This window comes from Sceloporus undulatus, chromosome 2 (assembly GCF_019175285.1).
Source record: "Sceloporus undulatus isolate JIND9_A2432 ecotype Alabama chromosome 2, SceUnd_v1.1, whole genome shotgun sequence".
In the NCBI taxonomy this organism is placed as follows: Eukaryota; Metazoa; Chordata; class Lepidosauria; order Squamata; family Phrynosomatidae; genus Sceloporus; species Sceloporus undulatus.
Window position 1 is genome coordinate 135,569,121 of NC_056523.1, and position 16,990 is coordinate 135,586,110.

Below are 16,990 nucleotides of genomic sequence, written 5' to 3' on the forward strand. Positions count from 1 at the left end.
CTTGCTGGTTCTTCTTCTTGATGGGTTTTTCCAACATAACAGTCTTTCCATCTTTGGTCACAACACGGAGAACTGAACAGCAACAGCCACTGGGGAAGAAGTATGTATGCTCCCAGGCTTTGCTTGCCCCATAGGGAGAGAGCATGAGGCAACTACAGCTGAGCACTCAAGAAGCAGCACCAATTTCTCTCTAACTCCATCACAGACACCTACTGTCTGGCCATCAGACAGACGTTTCAGCTACCACTCTGGTGTTTCAGCTGACACCACTGATTCCTGTGTTTGTTTGTGTGAGTGTCCCTTTGCCTTTCATTGGCCACTCTCAGACAGGCTCCGGAGCCATCTCCTGTTCCATGCAGACCATGACAGCTGCCCATGATCAGCTGTAGTAACCAGGATGTTTCCAGCTGTTCCTCTGTAGTTGATTGACCTACTCCGAAACTTGGAAAATTATTTGTTAAAAGTAATCACTTCCCATGACTCATTACAGCATTAGAATAATAATTCATTGGCATTATTTGTTAATATTAAAGGGGGAAACTCAGTGAGTTACTTGTTGCATTGCTTTTTCGGGGGGAGGTCATTCTGGATTGATAAGAGATAGCATTTTTTTTTAAATTCCTGAAAAAATGCTTTAAAATGCCCTTTAAATGAAAAAGCAAATAGAAAAGTAACTACCTCTTACATCAATAAAAGATCACTTATTACCTTGCTTCTGAAATATATTTTTACGTGCCAGGTTACCAGCAACAACCCCTCCTCTACACATATTTACACAGCCTAAGTCTGCACTTAGGCTGTGTAAATGGTGACCTATGGATCAATGCCAGTCTGTGAGCCCCCAGCTTCCAGTCTGCAGCAGGTTTCCAGGAAAAGAAAAATGAAAACAAAAGGACTGTAGCCAATGGGTACAAATATGGTACCCCCAGTCCCTGGCACACTAGGGGGAAAATACTTCCACACTCACATCTGATAGCCCGAGAAGCATTACACTTGGAACCTACATGACTTCCAAGCTCTGAGCAGTCCAGGCACATCCATTATTACCCTTGCAAGTTGCATAATGGATAGTTGCCTGTGTTTTCGAGCACACCAGCCTGGGGAAGGCTATCTGCTGCATGAACTCGCATCTCTCTAACACCACCACTGCTCATTTCCTTTCCAGCCCCAGCTCTCTCCTGCCCTTCTAGAAAGATAAATAACGAGTTTGCCTCTTTGAAACAAAATGATTTCAAATAATTCCTCACATAGACTTCTTGATTTTCCCCACTTTAATTTCAATTGCCCCCCATAAAAAATAAATACAGATGTTTAAGGAAGATGGACTCTTTAAAGTGGTGCCTTCTTGTCCTTCAGAAGGATTTCTGATGTGGTCCTTCTAAGCCTCTTCAAGGTCTCCAGTGGTCTTGGATGTGGAGGAGATACACCTTAAAATTAATGTTGGAAAAGGGTCACTCATCTTTGACTGGTAGACAAAACAACCAATGAAGTCTCACTGACATCCAAGTATTTTCACAAGTCTCCAAGAAGATGGTCCTGTTTGGAACCTTCTTGAGTATTGCAGAAGATTTTATGGGGAGGGGGGAGAGTCACTCCTTGCATGTTTGTGTGCACATGCCCCACTGGAATCACAAACAGTCACTGCACAGGGCCACTTGTCCTTTCCGGTAATCACGGCATGGGCAGAGGCGCTGATACTTGGCACTGCAACCCGCACAGCTGAATAACAGGGGGTCCTTCTGAAGGTAGCACTCATGGACATTTTCAGCCATGGCTGGGTAGAGGTGATTCATTTCCGACTCTGTGCTATCACAGACAATGTTGATCCTAAAGGAGCACAAATATATACATAGAGAGAAAGATCATGCTGTGTGGGCTTTGTCAGGGAAAGTCAAGGGTAGGGTCTACTACAAGTGGATTCCACCATGCCTTTTGAGAGCCAAGGGGGCAACTTTCAAGGACCATTTCATGCAGCAACCAAGGCTGGTCCTATTCATTTGGGTTTGTTATCCTGGCTATTCCTAAATACCCTGAAACACCAGATCCCAATTGATTTTGGAAGTTAAGGACGGTCAAGCCTGGTTAGTAGCTGAGTAAGGGACCAACAACAACTACTTTATATTTCTGAGGAAGGCAATGACAAACCATCCCTTAGTATTTTGTGGGTTTTTTGGGCTATATGGCCATGTTCTAGAACATGGCCACATAGCCCAAAAAACCCACAAACAACTATGGATGCCGGCCATGAAAGCCTTCGGTTTCACATCCCTTAGTATTTTTTGCCTAAGAAAGCCCCATGAAATTGGCAGAGTCACCGTAAATGGCCAGGCAACTTGAAGATGCATATTTTACTTTTTTCCCTTAGTTGGGCCATTTGGAGGAGAGCACTGTGTGTGCACATAGTTATCTTGTGGTCCTTAAATTATCCCTGCTGCCCTTGTGGCAGTGGAAGATGTCGCCCACACTCCAGTACAGAAATTCAGCTGCCTATCTACTGAGGCTTCCATGGGTAGAACTGAAATAGCCTCGTCATCTGAGAGAAAAATGCCTGACACCTGACAGCAACAAGGAGCTACAGCCAAATCTGTGTCTGTGATTAGTATGCATGTAGGACAGTGGGCTTGGGGCTGGCTTGGGAAAGGGGCTGCATTCACATTTTATCTTTTTTTAGAAAAATGTTACAGCAGTGATCTGAAATCTATGAAATACATTGTCAAAACTTGTAAAGTTACTTTCTAAAAGTAATTAGTTATCGTTATAGTTCCAGAGGCCCACTGACTAGGTATCAGTATAGTTACAATTTTCTGAAAGTAACTGTCTCCTTCAACATGTCTCAGATGTAACCCAGATAGTTAACTTTTAGTTCACCACCTGAATTTTTTTCATTCAGTGGCACAAGGCAGAGTACAAGTAAATGCCTGTACCTCCATGATATTCCTTCTCTAGCATGTTGTCAGGTGACACCAGTGTAACTATAAAAGTAGTCACCACACAAAAATTACTGAAATTATCAATTTTTACAACTTACAGTTGAAAAGTATTTTAACTATGCCCTAATTGTTAGGGGAATTGATCTGTTACAAGTAACTAGTTATTTGTAAGTAGTTACTTCCAAGCTTTGTAGCACATCTGTAGGTGATGCCAAAGCTGAGGATGGGCAAAGTGTGCCCTCCAGATAATATTGAACTTCAGCTCCTATCTGGAGTCCTGTTGGCACAGTGGTTAAATGCTGGTACTGCAGCCACTCTCACAGCTGTAACGTTGTGAGTTCGATACCAGCCAGGGGCTCTAGGGTTGACTTCAGCCTGGCATCCTTCCGAGGTTGCTAAAATGAGTACCCAGTTTGTTGGGGGCAATTAGTTTACACATTGTAAATCACTTAAGGAGTGCTTAAGTGCACTGATAAGCACTATAGAAATGTACTTGTTATTGCTTTATTGCTATTGGTCCTAAATGGCATAGTCAATGGCAAGGAATGCTGGGTGCTGTAGTCCAGTGACAGCAGGAGGGAAGCAGTTCACCCATCCCTTCCATAGCCTTTTATTTCTCCTCCTGTAGCTCGGCAAGCAACCTGGCAGCTCTTTTAATAAACTCTGATGGGAGCTAGTGATTCTGAACCAGCAATTTCTCCAAAATGGTTAGATTTTAAGAAGCTAAAGGAGCTTAGCAAGTAGAATCTGAGCTCTGCCTCTAATTTATCATATAAAAATGTCACTTGGACTCAAATTGCCTGCTTGGCTGCTGTGACAAAAATGATAATGCACCCATTTTAATTGTCCAGAGCTATGTATGGAGCTGGGTGGCAGATTTATGTTCTATTAAAATGTCAGTGCCTGTGTGTTCCAAATGTATGCTCACAGGCAGAGGGATAAAAGGGGCAGGGGGGAGACAAAAGAACAACGGTGCCTCAGAAACCCAATACCTTTTCAGCCACCGAAAGGCACTCGCACACATTAACAATACAACAAAAAGATCTGTCCAAATATTTTTAATCTGCTGCACTGTGTGTGCAAAATGAGCTGAACAAATGTCAAGAAAGGCATCTGGGAAAGGAGCCACTACAAAAGAAGGGAAGAGGGTACAGCAAAGATCTATCATGGTTCTCAGGTCTTCGGGAGATTATTAAATGGAGGGGGCAGGCTTCAGGCTTGTGGGATGAACTCTGTGATTTATAGGCCGGCCCCACCATATGACAGAATGAAGCAACCATCTCAGGCAGCAGGGATGTTGGAGCTGGCACCAATGGCAGCCTGTTCCATCCAATTACAGGGTGATCCCCTCTATTGGAGCACAAATGGCTATGCCCCACACAACCTATGCTGCACCCCCTCAACTAACCAGCTATGCTCAAGTGTCATGTAGGGCCATATCCCATTGCCATAACTGGAGCAAGTTTTGACTGCCAACCTAGTAAGCTTCTGTACATGCAATGGGGATGAGGTAGGTGAGGGACCAACTTTAAGTTTGCCTCAGGCAGCAAAATGTTTTAGGTGGACCCTGGAGGTTGTGGTCAAGATCCATCAAGTAGATCCAGGTGCAAAGTATCTGCCCTCGGTATTAAAAAGCATGGTGTCTCTGAGCATCTACTGAGTACAAGAATTTGTTTTCAGTCCCAAAACTAGACAAAGGGCCATTTTATTGCTATAATGGTTAAACAATTGGGAGCCAGTCCACTGCAAATCTTCCACAGATTGACCAGTAAATTCCAGTTATCTTTTGACAATTTCTGGCATAAAAGGGCCAGAGGAGCTGTTGAGTTAAGAAGTGATGCCTACTAACTAGATTTTTATGAGATGAACTTTTGTCCTTTCTCTTGAGGCTGTCAACTGGTTCTGGTCTTAAAAACTTGTCAAATTTTATTCAACCAAAAAAATAAAAAAAAACAAAAACAAAAAACCAAACCCAAATGGACACAAACTGTTAAGATCCCATGAAACTATCAAATGCCATGAAATAAAACCTAGTTATAAAATTCAGATTTGAGAGCTGAAATGTAAGTTTTGGAAGCAAACATCAAGCCCTATCACAAATCCAGCACCCCTTCCAATGTGCATTTGCCAGCAAGATTCCATTTGTAGCACAGAAATGTCAGCGTGCAATATAGTCTTGTTTAAATGCCAAAACTCCATGTCAATTCAGACAGAGATAAAAATGTGAACTTTACAGTTTTGCCCTGTGGCTGCAAAATATAAATGCCTTGGTTGATATTTGACACTGTTAGTGTTACATAAAGAGGAAGACAAGAGGTCCCAGGAGAAATAAGGCAAAGATGGGAGAGAAGATGCAGACTTACTGCTGAAACACCTCTTTCTTGTTGATGAATTTGAAGAACTCAGGCTCACAGACCAAACCATGCTGCTGACAAGTACTGGTGCATGCCTGGCCTGTTTCAGATACCCAAACCTGCATCGAATTGACCGGGGGCCAGATTGCAGGGCTGCTGCTGGAACTGTAGGACCAGATCAGGTAGGTGGAATTGGGCTGCAGGCTGAATGGGCTAGCAGTGCTTTGCATAGTGTGGCTGCTGGGCTTGTCTGGCAGGGCAGCAGTGGCACAGAAATCCTAATAGGGCAGAGAAATGATGGTGTTTCTACAGACATAATCAAAAGGTATTAACAACGCAACCAATGGTTAGAGATAAGAACAGGTTGAATATCCATTACCCAGAATACTGAAATCTTAAATACTCCCTAATCCAAAATTATCCACATGGATGGCTGAGATATTGACATCTTTACTTTCTGACGGTTCAGTGTGCACAAACTTTGTTTCATGCACAAAATTGTTTAAAAATAATATGTATAAAATTACCTTCTGGCTCTGTTTATAAGGTGTATATGAAACATCAATGAATTTCATGCTTAGACTTGGGTCCCTCGGCAAGATATCTCATTATGTATATGCAAATATTCCAAAATCAGGGGAAAAAAATCTGAATTCCAAAACACTTCTGCACCCAAGTATATTGAATAAGGGAGACTCAACCTATATTGTGGAGTTCAGAGAGTCTCTCGCCCAGCTATGAGGATTATAGCCTCAGGTGAATTTAGGACTGCAATCTAGAACATGATCTTATGCATGTTCACTCAGAGGTAAGCCCATTGTATGTAATGCAGCCTGCTCCCAGGGGAGTAAATTCCTGCTTCCAGGTGGACAGATCCTATGGCAAGGTTCAGGTATTCTATCTGGCAAATAAAAAAAGTCTTGCAAATCAAAAATTAAGGTACAGGTACAGCATCTTTTCCTTAAGAGAGAGAGTGGGCCTGTATTTAAGATTAAGTTTGGGAAAAGCAGTGAAGAAATATGGTAAGATGTCATTCTGCGGAGCCCCCATAAACATTTTGAGGGTGGAAAAATTCATAGCTAAGTGGGTTTTCTCTCCAGTAAGGATGATGAGGTGAAGGAATGAATTCTGAGAGGGGAGTTTCAGGTGATACAGTATAAGCTGTTTAAACATATCAGTCTTGTGTGATTCCCTGCCAGTCCTGGCTTTTGCTTTCCCTAGTCATAACATGAAAAGTGATGGAACTCAAAACTGCTGGCTAGATTACTTTCTCAGGTCTGCTTGTCCTAAATTGGAGGAAATGGATTCTTTTAGTGGGAAGTGGTTTTGCCTGCATATGTATTCCGCCAAGGGTGCAACCATGGTGTGTGTGTGTGTGTGCATAAAATAAGGGTATTGTGTCGCAAAATAGAATTCTGTACCCAATGAAAGTTTCCTTCTTTACCCAAATATCTAGCACTGCAAAGTGTGAGATACTGAAAATTGTTCAACCCTGCCCTCGAGTCTTTGCCAACCCATGGATGAAATGTCTCCAAGCTTCTCTGTCTCCCACTTCTCTGCTTAAGCCCTTAACATTTGGGCCCATAGCCTTTCACATTGAGCCTATCCATCTGGCATGCCATCTTCCTCTCTTTCTACTACCCTCTACCTTTCCTAGTATTACTGTCTTTTCTAATGAGTCGTACCTTCTCATGATGTAACCAAAGCATGATATGCTCAGTTTGACCATCTTAGCCTCCAGGCAGATTTCAGGATTGATCTTCCAACTCTAAGATTCTATGATTCTATTCAAGGACCATTTTGTCTGTCTTTTTGGCTGTCCATGGTACCCTTAGCACTCTTCTTCAGCACAACATCTCAAATGAGTTGTTTTTCCTCCTATCTGCTTTCTTCATTGTGCAGCTCTCATGGTGATGGGGAATACAATAGATTGGATGATTCTAACATTAATGCTCAGTTGTATATCTTTACTGTTTAGGATTTTGTCTAGTTATTTTATAGCTGCCCTTCCCATTCCTAGTCTTCTTCTTTCTTGGCTGCAGTCTCAATTCTGATCAAGATTTCATCCACAGTACAGAAAATCTTTAACTATTTCAATTTCCTCATTGTCTAGGTTGAATATATAGATCTTCTGTGGTCATTATTTTTGTTTTCTTTATGTTTAGCAGCAAGCCTGCCTTTAATGTTTAACCTTCCTTAGTAATTGTTCCAAGCCTGTGATACTTTTCACTAGTAGTATGGTATCATCTGAGTACCTTAGATGGTTGATGTTCCTGCCTCCTATCTTCACTCCTCCTTCTTCTAAATCTAAACCTTAAACCCTGTTCAACTCTAGAACACTTGTATCTGTTATATTTCTTTGGTAACTTTGCTTGCCTGCCTCTGCCTTCCTCTTCTTTTTCTTCTTCTTCGATGCCTAAGCTCTATGTCTAAATGCTCAAATTATGTTTTAAGTTAGTTTCTGTATGCTTACATCTTTTGTGCATGAGTGAAAACATATTGTCTTCTAGATTAAATCACAAAGAACTGGAGAACAAGGAGGCCAGCTACCTGGTACTGAATGTAGGCATGGATTCGTTCCAGCATCCCTTCAGAGGTGTATTCATAGGGCAGATAAGGATTAACCTGAAGAAAGGGAAGAACAAGATGTAGGCATGAATTAGTTGGAGCCAATACACCATCTACCTCCCCACTTTCTGTCAAAGAGGTGTGGAATACCCCACATTTTGTAACCATGCATCTTACATTTTGCATTTAGAAAAGACAATGCAAGTTGGCAAGTTTAATTACATTTTGCCCAGTGAAATGATTAATTAAAATATTTATATATAGCTTACAGTTTATAGCAGAGTACAATAATAATTACAAAACACAGTGTAAGTACATGTATGTATGTTTGTATATAGGAATAACAGTGATGAAAGCCAGCAATATATAAAAGCATCAAAAATATAAAATAAAATCCAGAATGAAAAATCAGTGACTTTTTCAACTTTTGCTGAATCTTATGGCAATATTTGACTGTGAAAGAATGGTGGGATCCAATGGAAACAGGAGGGGTGATCGTAACTCTCCACAGCAGTTTCTACATCTTTCATGCACTCTCAAGACTGGCTCTAGAGAATTAAATATCTGTCTGGAGCCAATTTTCAGGCCATGTTGAATGCTGAAGTGGGAAAGTCAAGAAAGTTGAGGTACATATGTGAGCCAAATGTGATTCTGGGAGAAGAAGGATTGAGTAAGATAAGAAATGTCAATGGCAGAAGGAAGGTAAGGACATTACTGCATACAGTTTTTAAACTGCAAGTACAGTGGGAAAGAAGCATTTTTGGTGATAATCACTGCATGATGACACCTATGACCCAATGATGCCCTGTACCCAACTTGGCCCTTTTCATTCAGGGGCGGGACCCAGGAATGACTTAACAATTGCACAAATCCCTGAGTGCAAAATATCACTCCTGGGCAGTTGCATGATTGCCATACATGTGATATCATTGTCCCCATATCCACCATGGCCGTCTCCCCCTTGCTATTCTGAAGCAGCCTGATTATCTTTTAAATTTTTTTCTTTTTCTTTTCTTTCTTTTTTTACATTTTAAGACTTATATCGCAGCAGCAGAGCTCCTGAATTGCATGGAGAAAAGGGAAACGAACAAACAAACAAACAAACAAACAAAGCATACTGGGTAGGGCATAAGGAAGAGAGGTGTGGTTAAGGGAGAGGTCAGGAAGACAATGTGATGGAGCTAGCAGCCCTGGTCATGCGATTGAAACAGGTGTTGTGATGGCTGCCTGGAAAGCCGTATGTTCCCGTTTCATTATTAATTGCATGACTGCTGAGAGAATGGGGCTTGTGCAATAAAGTCCTAAGTCTGCTATGAGTAACAGATTCACTCCAGATGGCTGCCCACCATAACTTCATCTGGTTTTAGAGCAGCCTTCTCTCATCACAGTGCCCTTTACTTTATAGTCCAACACATCTGGAGGGCATGAGGTTTGTGAGAACTGCTGGTAGGGAGGGTATTGAAGCTTTGGAGGCACTGAGACCATCCTGCATGTTCCTGCCACACACACACACCAATAACAAATGGGAGGGATCTTGTTGAAAGTGAGGTTTTCAGTCATCTGACAAAAGTTACAATTATTTTTAAAAATCCTAGAAACCAAATATTGCAATTATGTGTGCCCATCTGTCATTAAGAGTTGTATATAAGAAGCACTCAAACCTCCTTGAGATATCTCTGACAGCAATTCATCCACAGCACCGGCATTTTCTGAGCAAAGCTGTTGAAGCCAACAGCACGTTAGACAGCTGGCATGTTCTGCCACGTCTGTACTATGCATCAAGACTTGGCTTTGAGCTTGCTCCATGGGCTCCTTCCCTGTCCTCCTCAGGAATGCTGCTTGCTGGCAAGCATCCTGTTGGCTCTTTCAGAAACACTCATGCCAAGCAGTGCGAGCAGACGCCCTTGTCTCCATATGCTACCAGAAGACAGTTGGAGGGAGCATTGTCTTGAAAAGCAAAGCGTCCCAACAACAGACGGACTCTTTAGGACAAGTGGCTCCTAATGAGCCTTTCCTTTCCCCTTCCCTTGTGCCTTAAAGAAGAAAAAAAGTGATCAAAGCCAATTTTTGTAATAAAAAAGAGGGGGGAAACAGAAGGATACCAATTAAGAATCAAAATAAAGTTAGGTGATTAAAAGCATATGGCATCCTTTCTTTACTTCTGGAAAAAGTCCCCCCTTGTGTACTCTAGTGAGGCTTCAGAAATCTAACTACAAAACTCTCCACCCTGGTGAGCTTGGTTTCTTAAGCAGTTTATCCATGGCTGACTGATGATAAGGCAGATTGGATCCCCTGTGAAGATATCTCTGATCTTAATGTTTCCTTATGCCCTCCCTCTCCCCAATATAGGCTCTCCTTGGAACTAAGCACAGGGCATCCCCACATGGGCCTTTCTGGAGATTTGATCTTGACAAGCCACCTTACAACTCGGCTGATGTTCACATTGATTCTAGGCAGCCAGCATGCAGCATAAAAGCTGTAATCCTTCAACACGGGAGCCCATGGTACAAAAGGGAGGGGTTGAATACACTAGTCTTAGCTTCTTGGTTGATAATATTTTGGTTTATTTGTTTACTTATTTATTTCCCACTCTTTCCTGGGTGTCAGCACTAAACAGGTACCAATAGAAATCCACATCATTAAAACATACAGAAGTTAAAATATAATTAAACTGCAATTAGAATTAAAAGCAATTTAAAAACATTCCCATTTTAAAAAAATACAAGCAATACAAAACACTATTAAAAGCCTTTCCCCCATGAGCAGTTAGTTCCCAAAGGCCTTTTAAAATGAAATCATTTGCCTGTCTCCAGAAGGATACCATGGAGGGCACCAATCTAGCCTCTATTGGAAGTGAGCTCCAGCACCTGGGAGCAGCCACCAATAAGTCCCTCTCCTGTGTTCCCACCGGATGTACCTGTGAGGGTGGTGGGATAGAGAAGAACCTCCTCAAAGTTCTGAAGACATGGACAGGCTCATAAGGGAGAAGAAAGTCATTCAGATAAGATGGATTGGAGACATATAGGGCTGTCTACGTCATAACCAGTGATTTGAATCATGCCCAGAAACAGGCCAGTAGCCAGTGCAGCTGTTGTAAAAGGGAGCTGTATGTTCCCTATGGGATGCAGTGGCTCAAGTAGTTAAGACACTGACTCTGTTGACTGCAAGATTGGCAGGTTGACAGTTCAAGGCCCGGGTGCCGCATGATGGGGTGAGTTCCCATCACTAGTCCCAGCTTCTGCCAACCTAGCAGTTCGAAAGCATGAAAATAGACAAACAGGTACCGCATGAGTGGGAAGGTAAACAGTATTCTGGGCAAATCACCCCCTATGGTCGGACATGACTTGACAACCTTGTCAACGGGGAATACTTTTACCTATATTCCCTATAACTAGCTCCAGTCAGTAGTCTGTGTACAATTCTTTGAACCAGCTGAAGTTTCCTAACAGTCATCAAAAGCAGCCCTATTCAGAGCAAGTTATAATAATAAAAACAGATTGTACTTTCAAATACCTCTGACCAGAGCAATACATCCAAAGGAGCAGAGTGACAAGGGCCTAGGGCCTTCTATACAGCAGAATGCCAAGGTTCAAATAAATCAGAAACCAGTCTAGGCCTTGGAAATGTTACTTTTTGCATGACAGTGCCCAGTATTCCCCAGAAAGCATGATAACATTTCCAAGCTCTGCTCTTTACTCCTGGGGCAGGTGACCCCTTTGGCCACTGTTTCTAGGAGACCATGGGGAACTCATCTCTTCATTTAAACTGCAGGAGTGGAAGCCAATGAGTGGAATTTGTGGGATTTGCTTAATGTGAGCCTTGGAGAACCTCAAAGGAATGTAGATAGCCCTTCTAGTTCTGAGCTGAAGCTCCTCATTAAAAGGTAAAGGTAGTCCCTTGACATGAAAGTCTAGTTGTAAACAATGGTAGGCAGCTGTGCTCATCTCTGTTACTAAGCCAAAGAGCCAGTGTTGTCCAAGGACTACTCTGGTGTTCATGTGGCCCGCATGACTGCACCAAATACTGTTACCTTCCCACTGAACTGGTACCTATTTATCTACTTGCATTTGCATGCTTTCGAACTGCTAGGTTGGCAGAAGCTGGGACTAGTGACAGGAGCTCATCCCATCATGAAGTACTTCGGCCTCAAACTGCCAACCTTCCAATCTTTCAATCACCAGAACTGGCATCTTAACCATTAAGTCACTGCATCCCCGAAGCTCCCCATAGGCAGTATTAAAATGGTTCTTCTGAGCTGGAAGTGTTTGACACACTGATTGAGCAAACTTCCACCCCTGCCAAAAAAATGAAATAGCCACAGAATTCAAGATACATTTCTACATTTTAAGGCAATAATTCATCTATCCATTTATCATTTGTTTTTTACCATGGGGGGGGGGGTTTGAGGGTAAAAAGCCCCGAGGAGTCTCATTTTACATTCTGAGCTTAAGCTTTATTGCACCAGAAAAGCCAAGCTGTATATAAAATGGGTCTGCAACTGAGAAAGATTAGCATTTAAATGGGGGATATGATTAGCTACCAAATCCAGCAGGGCTAAGGAAGAAAGAGTGGGCAGGCAAGGAGATGGGGGAGCTGACAGAGAGAAAGTTTCTGTCTGTTGGAATCAAGCAACACAAAACAGTAGGTGGCTTCCTACAACAGGTAAATTGCTAAATATGATGGGGCACATAATGAACCACCTTTGTTGCTTTTCCATTGCAGCCGTCCATGCATTACATGAAGGATGTGTATCAGAATTTGATAAAACTTGATCCTGAGCAAAACTCAACCACTTTGGAGCAAAGGAGGAGGGTGGCTCCAATATTAGTCTGAATTTTAAAGGAAACAGCCAGGGAACTGAAGCTAATTTGGAAGCAGGGTTCAACACCAGAGATTACTCAAATGGATTCAGTCCCCCTCCCCAACATCACAACTACCACCCCCACTGCTTTGGATTGGTTCTGATGCTTTCTGAGGTTACGTGGGCAATGCTCTGAAACTATCACAATCAATTATGGTCCCTCACTGAGGTTTCATGTGGGCCTCAAACTCCAGAAATGCAGAAGAGACAATAAATTCAACTGAGTTTCCCAGATTCTGTATTTGTCAAAACACTCGGGTTGGGGGTGGGGGGTGGGGGTGGAGGTGGTAGTGATAGGGAACTGGGGGTGGTTGACAGGTCCTCCATCTCATTCTAGGGAACATTTTACAAAGGCCTCTTCAATTACTGTACTTTTGAGGGACGGTTGTGCAATGAGAGCAATAAACTTCCAGATATCCAAATCTCAACTCAGGTTTGGGAACCAAGTCAAAACAGACTAGCTCTGATGCAGTCCAAGCTGAAATCAATGAATTTATGAAGTGCTAAGCCAGAATCTGAACTGACTCTTGTTGGTTCATATGCCTACTTACTCCCTGCATTTACAGATGAACATAGTTCTACATTGCTTTTTCTTCACCATCACAGCAATTCCAAGTTTCTCATGTATTTATATTTATTTACACTTATATATACTTATTCTGTCTAGGAAAGGTTATTCTGCCTAGGGAAGGTTGGTAACAAATGGTTCTCTTTTTACTCCCTCTTCATCCAGCAAGGCTTGACATCTGGGCTTAAGAAAGGCTTAGGAAAGTTTGTTTCTGACCTATTACTAAAGACAGTGAGGTGAGATGAGGTTGTGCACTGCTCTCAGAAATGTGATATGTGAGTATGAGCCTTGTAAAAATCTCCAGTGTAAGTGAGCAATTGATGCTGGTTTGATAGAATTTACTTCATTTAATAAAAGTAGAACACTGTACCATAGAAAACATTGTTTCAGTTTTCCTTCCATAACATGGGCCAAAGGAAACCTTCCATGCATATAAATATACTGTAAAAGGTATAGAAAAGGTACCAGTCTTTTCCAGAGATGGCCAGCTTAACATTGTTTTTAAGTCATGACAAGAATGTATTGCTATTATGGGGTCATAAGAGAGTGGGAATGGGTCAAATGCCATTTCAAAGCTATTCAAATGTCTTTCTTTGCCAGCTGCTATTATGGGGTGAATTTTCATACAGTAACACTGGCTTGTGGTTCCCACAGAGATTCTCCACATGACAGAAGTGACCCACACATTAAGCTGATTTGCACCCAGAGAGCTGTATTACATGGAGGAGGCTTCGATGTAATACAGAAAATGTGTAACATCCCAAGTGCTTTTGAACTACAAATCCCATCAGCCTTAGCCTGCAATGAAGGATTATAAGAACTGCAGTACAACAAAATAAGTAGGGCCACACTTTTTCTATCTCAGCTGTAATGTGTGGCTCTCATTCAGAACTATTTCAGAGAGATTTATTTCCAAGATAGTAAAGCTGGAGTCAAATCAGTGTGCCTCATGGGACTTCACTGTGGTCCCAGGAATCAATCCTGCTTAATTTTGGATTCCTCACAGTCCGCTTCCAGGTGCTTAAGGACCTGAATGTGAACCATGCTCATCGGGGCATCAGCTCAGTTTTCATCTTCCCTATCTCAAGATATCCTTGGGTGATCTTCACCCTCCTGCTGCTTTGGCTTCCTCAAAGATGCTCTGCACTGCTAGGCATGTTGAGCAGCATCACCATTAAATGTGACAGCATGAAGCAGTCACCTGGGAAGTGGAAGGACTTCAATAAATTGCAGGGTAAAGTGTCCTAGGCTGCAATTGGACACTACATTCCATTAAAGCTATCCTGACTTAGAACAGAAAACCTATTGTGAGAAAGTGTTTATCTAAGCCTGCACACACACACACAAATCCAAGCATTCATGAAGAGGTTATTTGAGCACTGGGAATCATCTATCCTCCTATCCTTTCCCACAGAAAATTTGGGGTTCTGCAACCTGAGGTTTTAGTCTAGTCCAGTGAGAAGATATGAGGCTCCAGAAAAAAGGAGACACATTTGGCAGCATGCAGAGATAAAATGTAGATATTTCCAAAAGCTCAGAATTGCTGCCACCCCCTTCTGACTGCTATTTATATGCACTCTTCCATCTCTTCTGCCTTTATGATTCAAACTGATGGTACAGTTTAAGAATAGATTATGAAACACCACTGGTCTTATTTGCTGTCCTATACCTCTGCTTTTTAGCAGTAGGTTTTCAGTGGAGGAGAAAATAACTTTACACTACATCTCACCTACATATTCCAATATTCCTCAAGATGATGTGAGAATACCTCTGAAAGTTCACTATCGTGCACAAAAAACTTCCAATTGCCTTTTTCTCACCTTCTCCAATTATTTTATAAAATAGTCCTCAGTTATCTAGAATATAATACACACACAGTGCCATGGACATTTACACCCATCAAACTTACGAGATTCCAATGGTCCAATCATCTAAAAAATTTCTTTCCTTAGTTCTGTAAAATTGACAAATTACAGCTCTGTTTCGTAAATGAAGAAGTATAACCAAAACAACAACAACTTCACCAAAGCATGGCTCAGTGGCATCACTAGCTGTGACAGTGAGTCCCACTCACCCAACTATTTTCATTTTGTGGCAGCACAATGGGTTGTGTTATCCCACCGCTGCCACCAATTTGTGACAACCACTTATCTTTTGTAAACTATTTTTCTTGGATAACAGCACCATGGGCCTTCTTGACCCCATTGCTGTCCTCCTCTCCAACAGTGACACCCTCAGTCACTTTACTTATTTCCCACTCAATGGCATCTATGGGTGGAATGGATTCACCACTCCAACCTTTTCAAGGGACTTAACCCCAACCTTTCCATTTAGATGTTGGTAGTGTGTTTCTTTATTAGAATCCCAGACAAGCTTTATTAAAACAAAGTTAGAAGTTTATTTGAAAGTTAACTTGAACAATGTATCACTTGTATGAGATGGTTACTACAGTTGATACTTCATGGTCTTGCTTTACTTGTTATACTTTGTTACAGTTATGATTTCTTGTACTCTACTTGGTAGATACTTTAACTCCACAATAAAGCCAACTCTTTATGATACTATGTTTTCATACACTCTCTTATTGCTTGTGTTTCATTTTTACTGTAAACACATCTCTTCTGAGAACACTCCTTAGTTACCTGAGGTCTGAGGACCCTCTCAGTCCTTCTTTGGATACTTTGTATAACCTATTCCTAAACCAGCCACCAAGGCTCTATCTATCCCTCTGGATACTTTATAACAGTAACTCCCCCTTCAAGTTCTGCTCTTTACAGAGTCCCTCATGACTCTAACACTAACTGGCTCCAACAGTCCTATTTATCCCCATCTAACTTCAAATTGATTGGGTGGCACCTGCACCATCCCAAATGGATGTTACTCTTAGAATCATAGAATCATAGAATCCTAGAGTTGGAAGAGACCACAAGGGCCCTCTAGTCCAACCCCCTTGCCATGCAGGAACTCTCACTGAAAGCATACCCAACAGATGGCCATCCAGCCCCTGTTTAAAGACCTTCAAGGAGGGAGACTCCACCACTCTGATGCTATGGCTTCTCTCACATTGCCAAACTATGCGTTTTCTCCATACTAGGGTTAGCGTCACCTAGTGTAGGGTGGCAGCAATAGTAGCAGAAGTGGGCAGCACTGCCCACTTCCCTCCCTCTGCCTCACCCGACTGCCTGGCCAGCCATGGAAAGATTCATTTAGTGGACAGCACTGTCCCATCTTTTTCCCTTTGCTTTGCCTGGCCAGACTAGAAAGGACCCAGGTGGCTGGGTGGGTGGGCGGGCAGACTGGTGATCAAGTTGTCTGCCCCATACTCATCACAATGTTTTGCAATGGGGGCATTCAGGCTGGGGGGGGGGTAAGATGGACAAAAGTGACTGTTTACCCCTCCCCCTCATGCTTTCACCCAGTGCGCTCCCACCCTTTTCTGGGACTCAGTGCTAAATACAGGGAAAGTGCACTCATGTAGACAGGCATATGTTGAAATCAGATGTGGGGGAAGTGAACCAGGATCCAAAAATTTGTTTGTACCCAAACATCCTGTAAGGGACATAAAGGCAATTTCCCATGATTTTGAAACTCTCTGGGTTGTTTTAAGCCTGGGAGAGCCCTTTTGTCTAGCAGGCGGTGAACTAGAAGTTGATTTCTTAGGACCTTATCGCATGGACAAAAAAAGGTGACTTACCCCTTCCAGTAGACA

At 42.3% G+C, this 16,990-nt stretch overlaps 1 protein-coding gene across 1 annotated transcript in view; it reads right to left on the bottom strand.

The window, feature by feature from the left end:
* Positions 1 to 1,270: 1,270 nt before the first annotated feature.
* MGAT5B (alpha-1,6-mannosylglycoprotein 6-beta-N-acetylglucosaminyltransferase B) overlaps positions 1,271 to 16,990 on the bottom strand; it is a 311,177-nt gene continuing 295,457 nt past the window's right edge. Inside the window, exons 16-18 of the mRNA XM_042455871.1 lie at positions 7,835 to 7,909; positions 5,294 to 5,562; positions 1,271 to 1,827 (exon numbers count right to left, since the gene is read on the bottom strand). Of these exons, the coding sequence (XP_042311805.1) occupies positions 1,629 to 1,827; positions 5,294 to 5,562; positions 7,835 to 7,909 (543 nt within the window). The 3' untranslated portion in view covers positions 1,271 to 1,628. The remainder of the gene's footprint in view (positions 1,828 to 5,293; positions 5,563 to 7,834; positions 7,910 to 16,990) is intronic.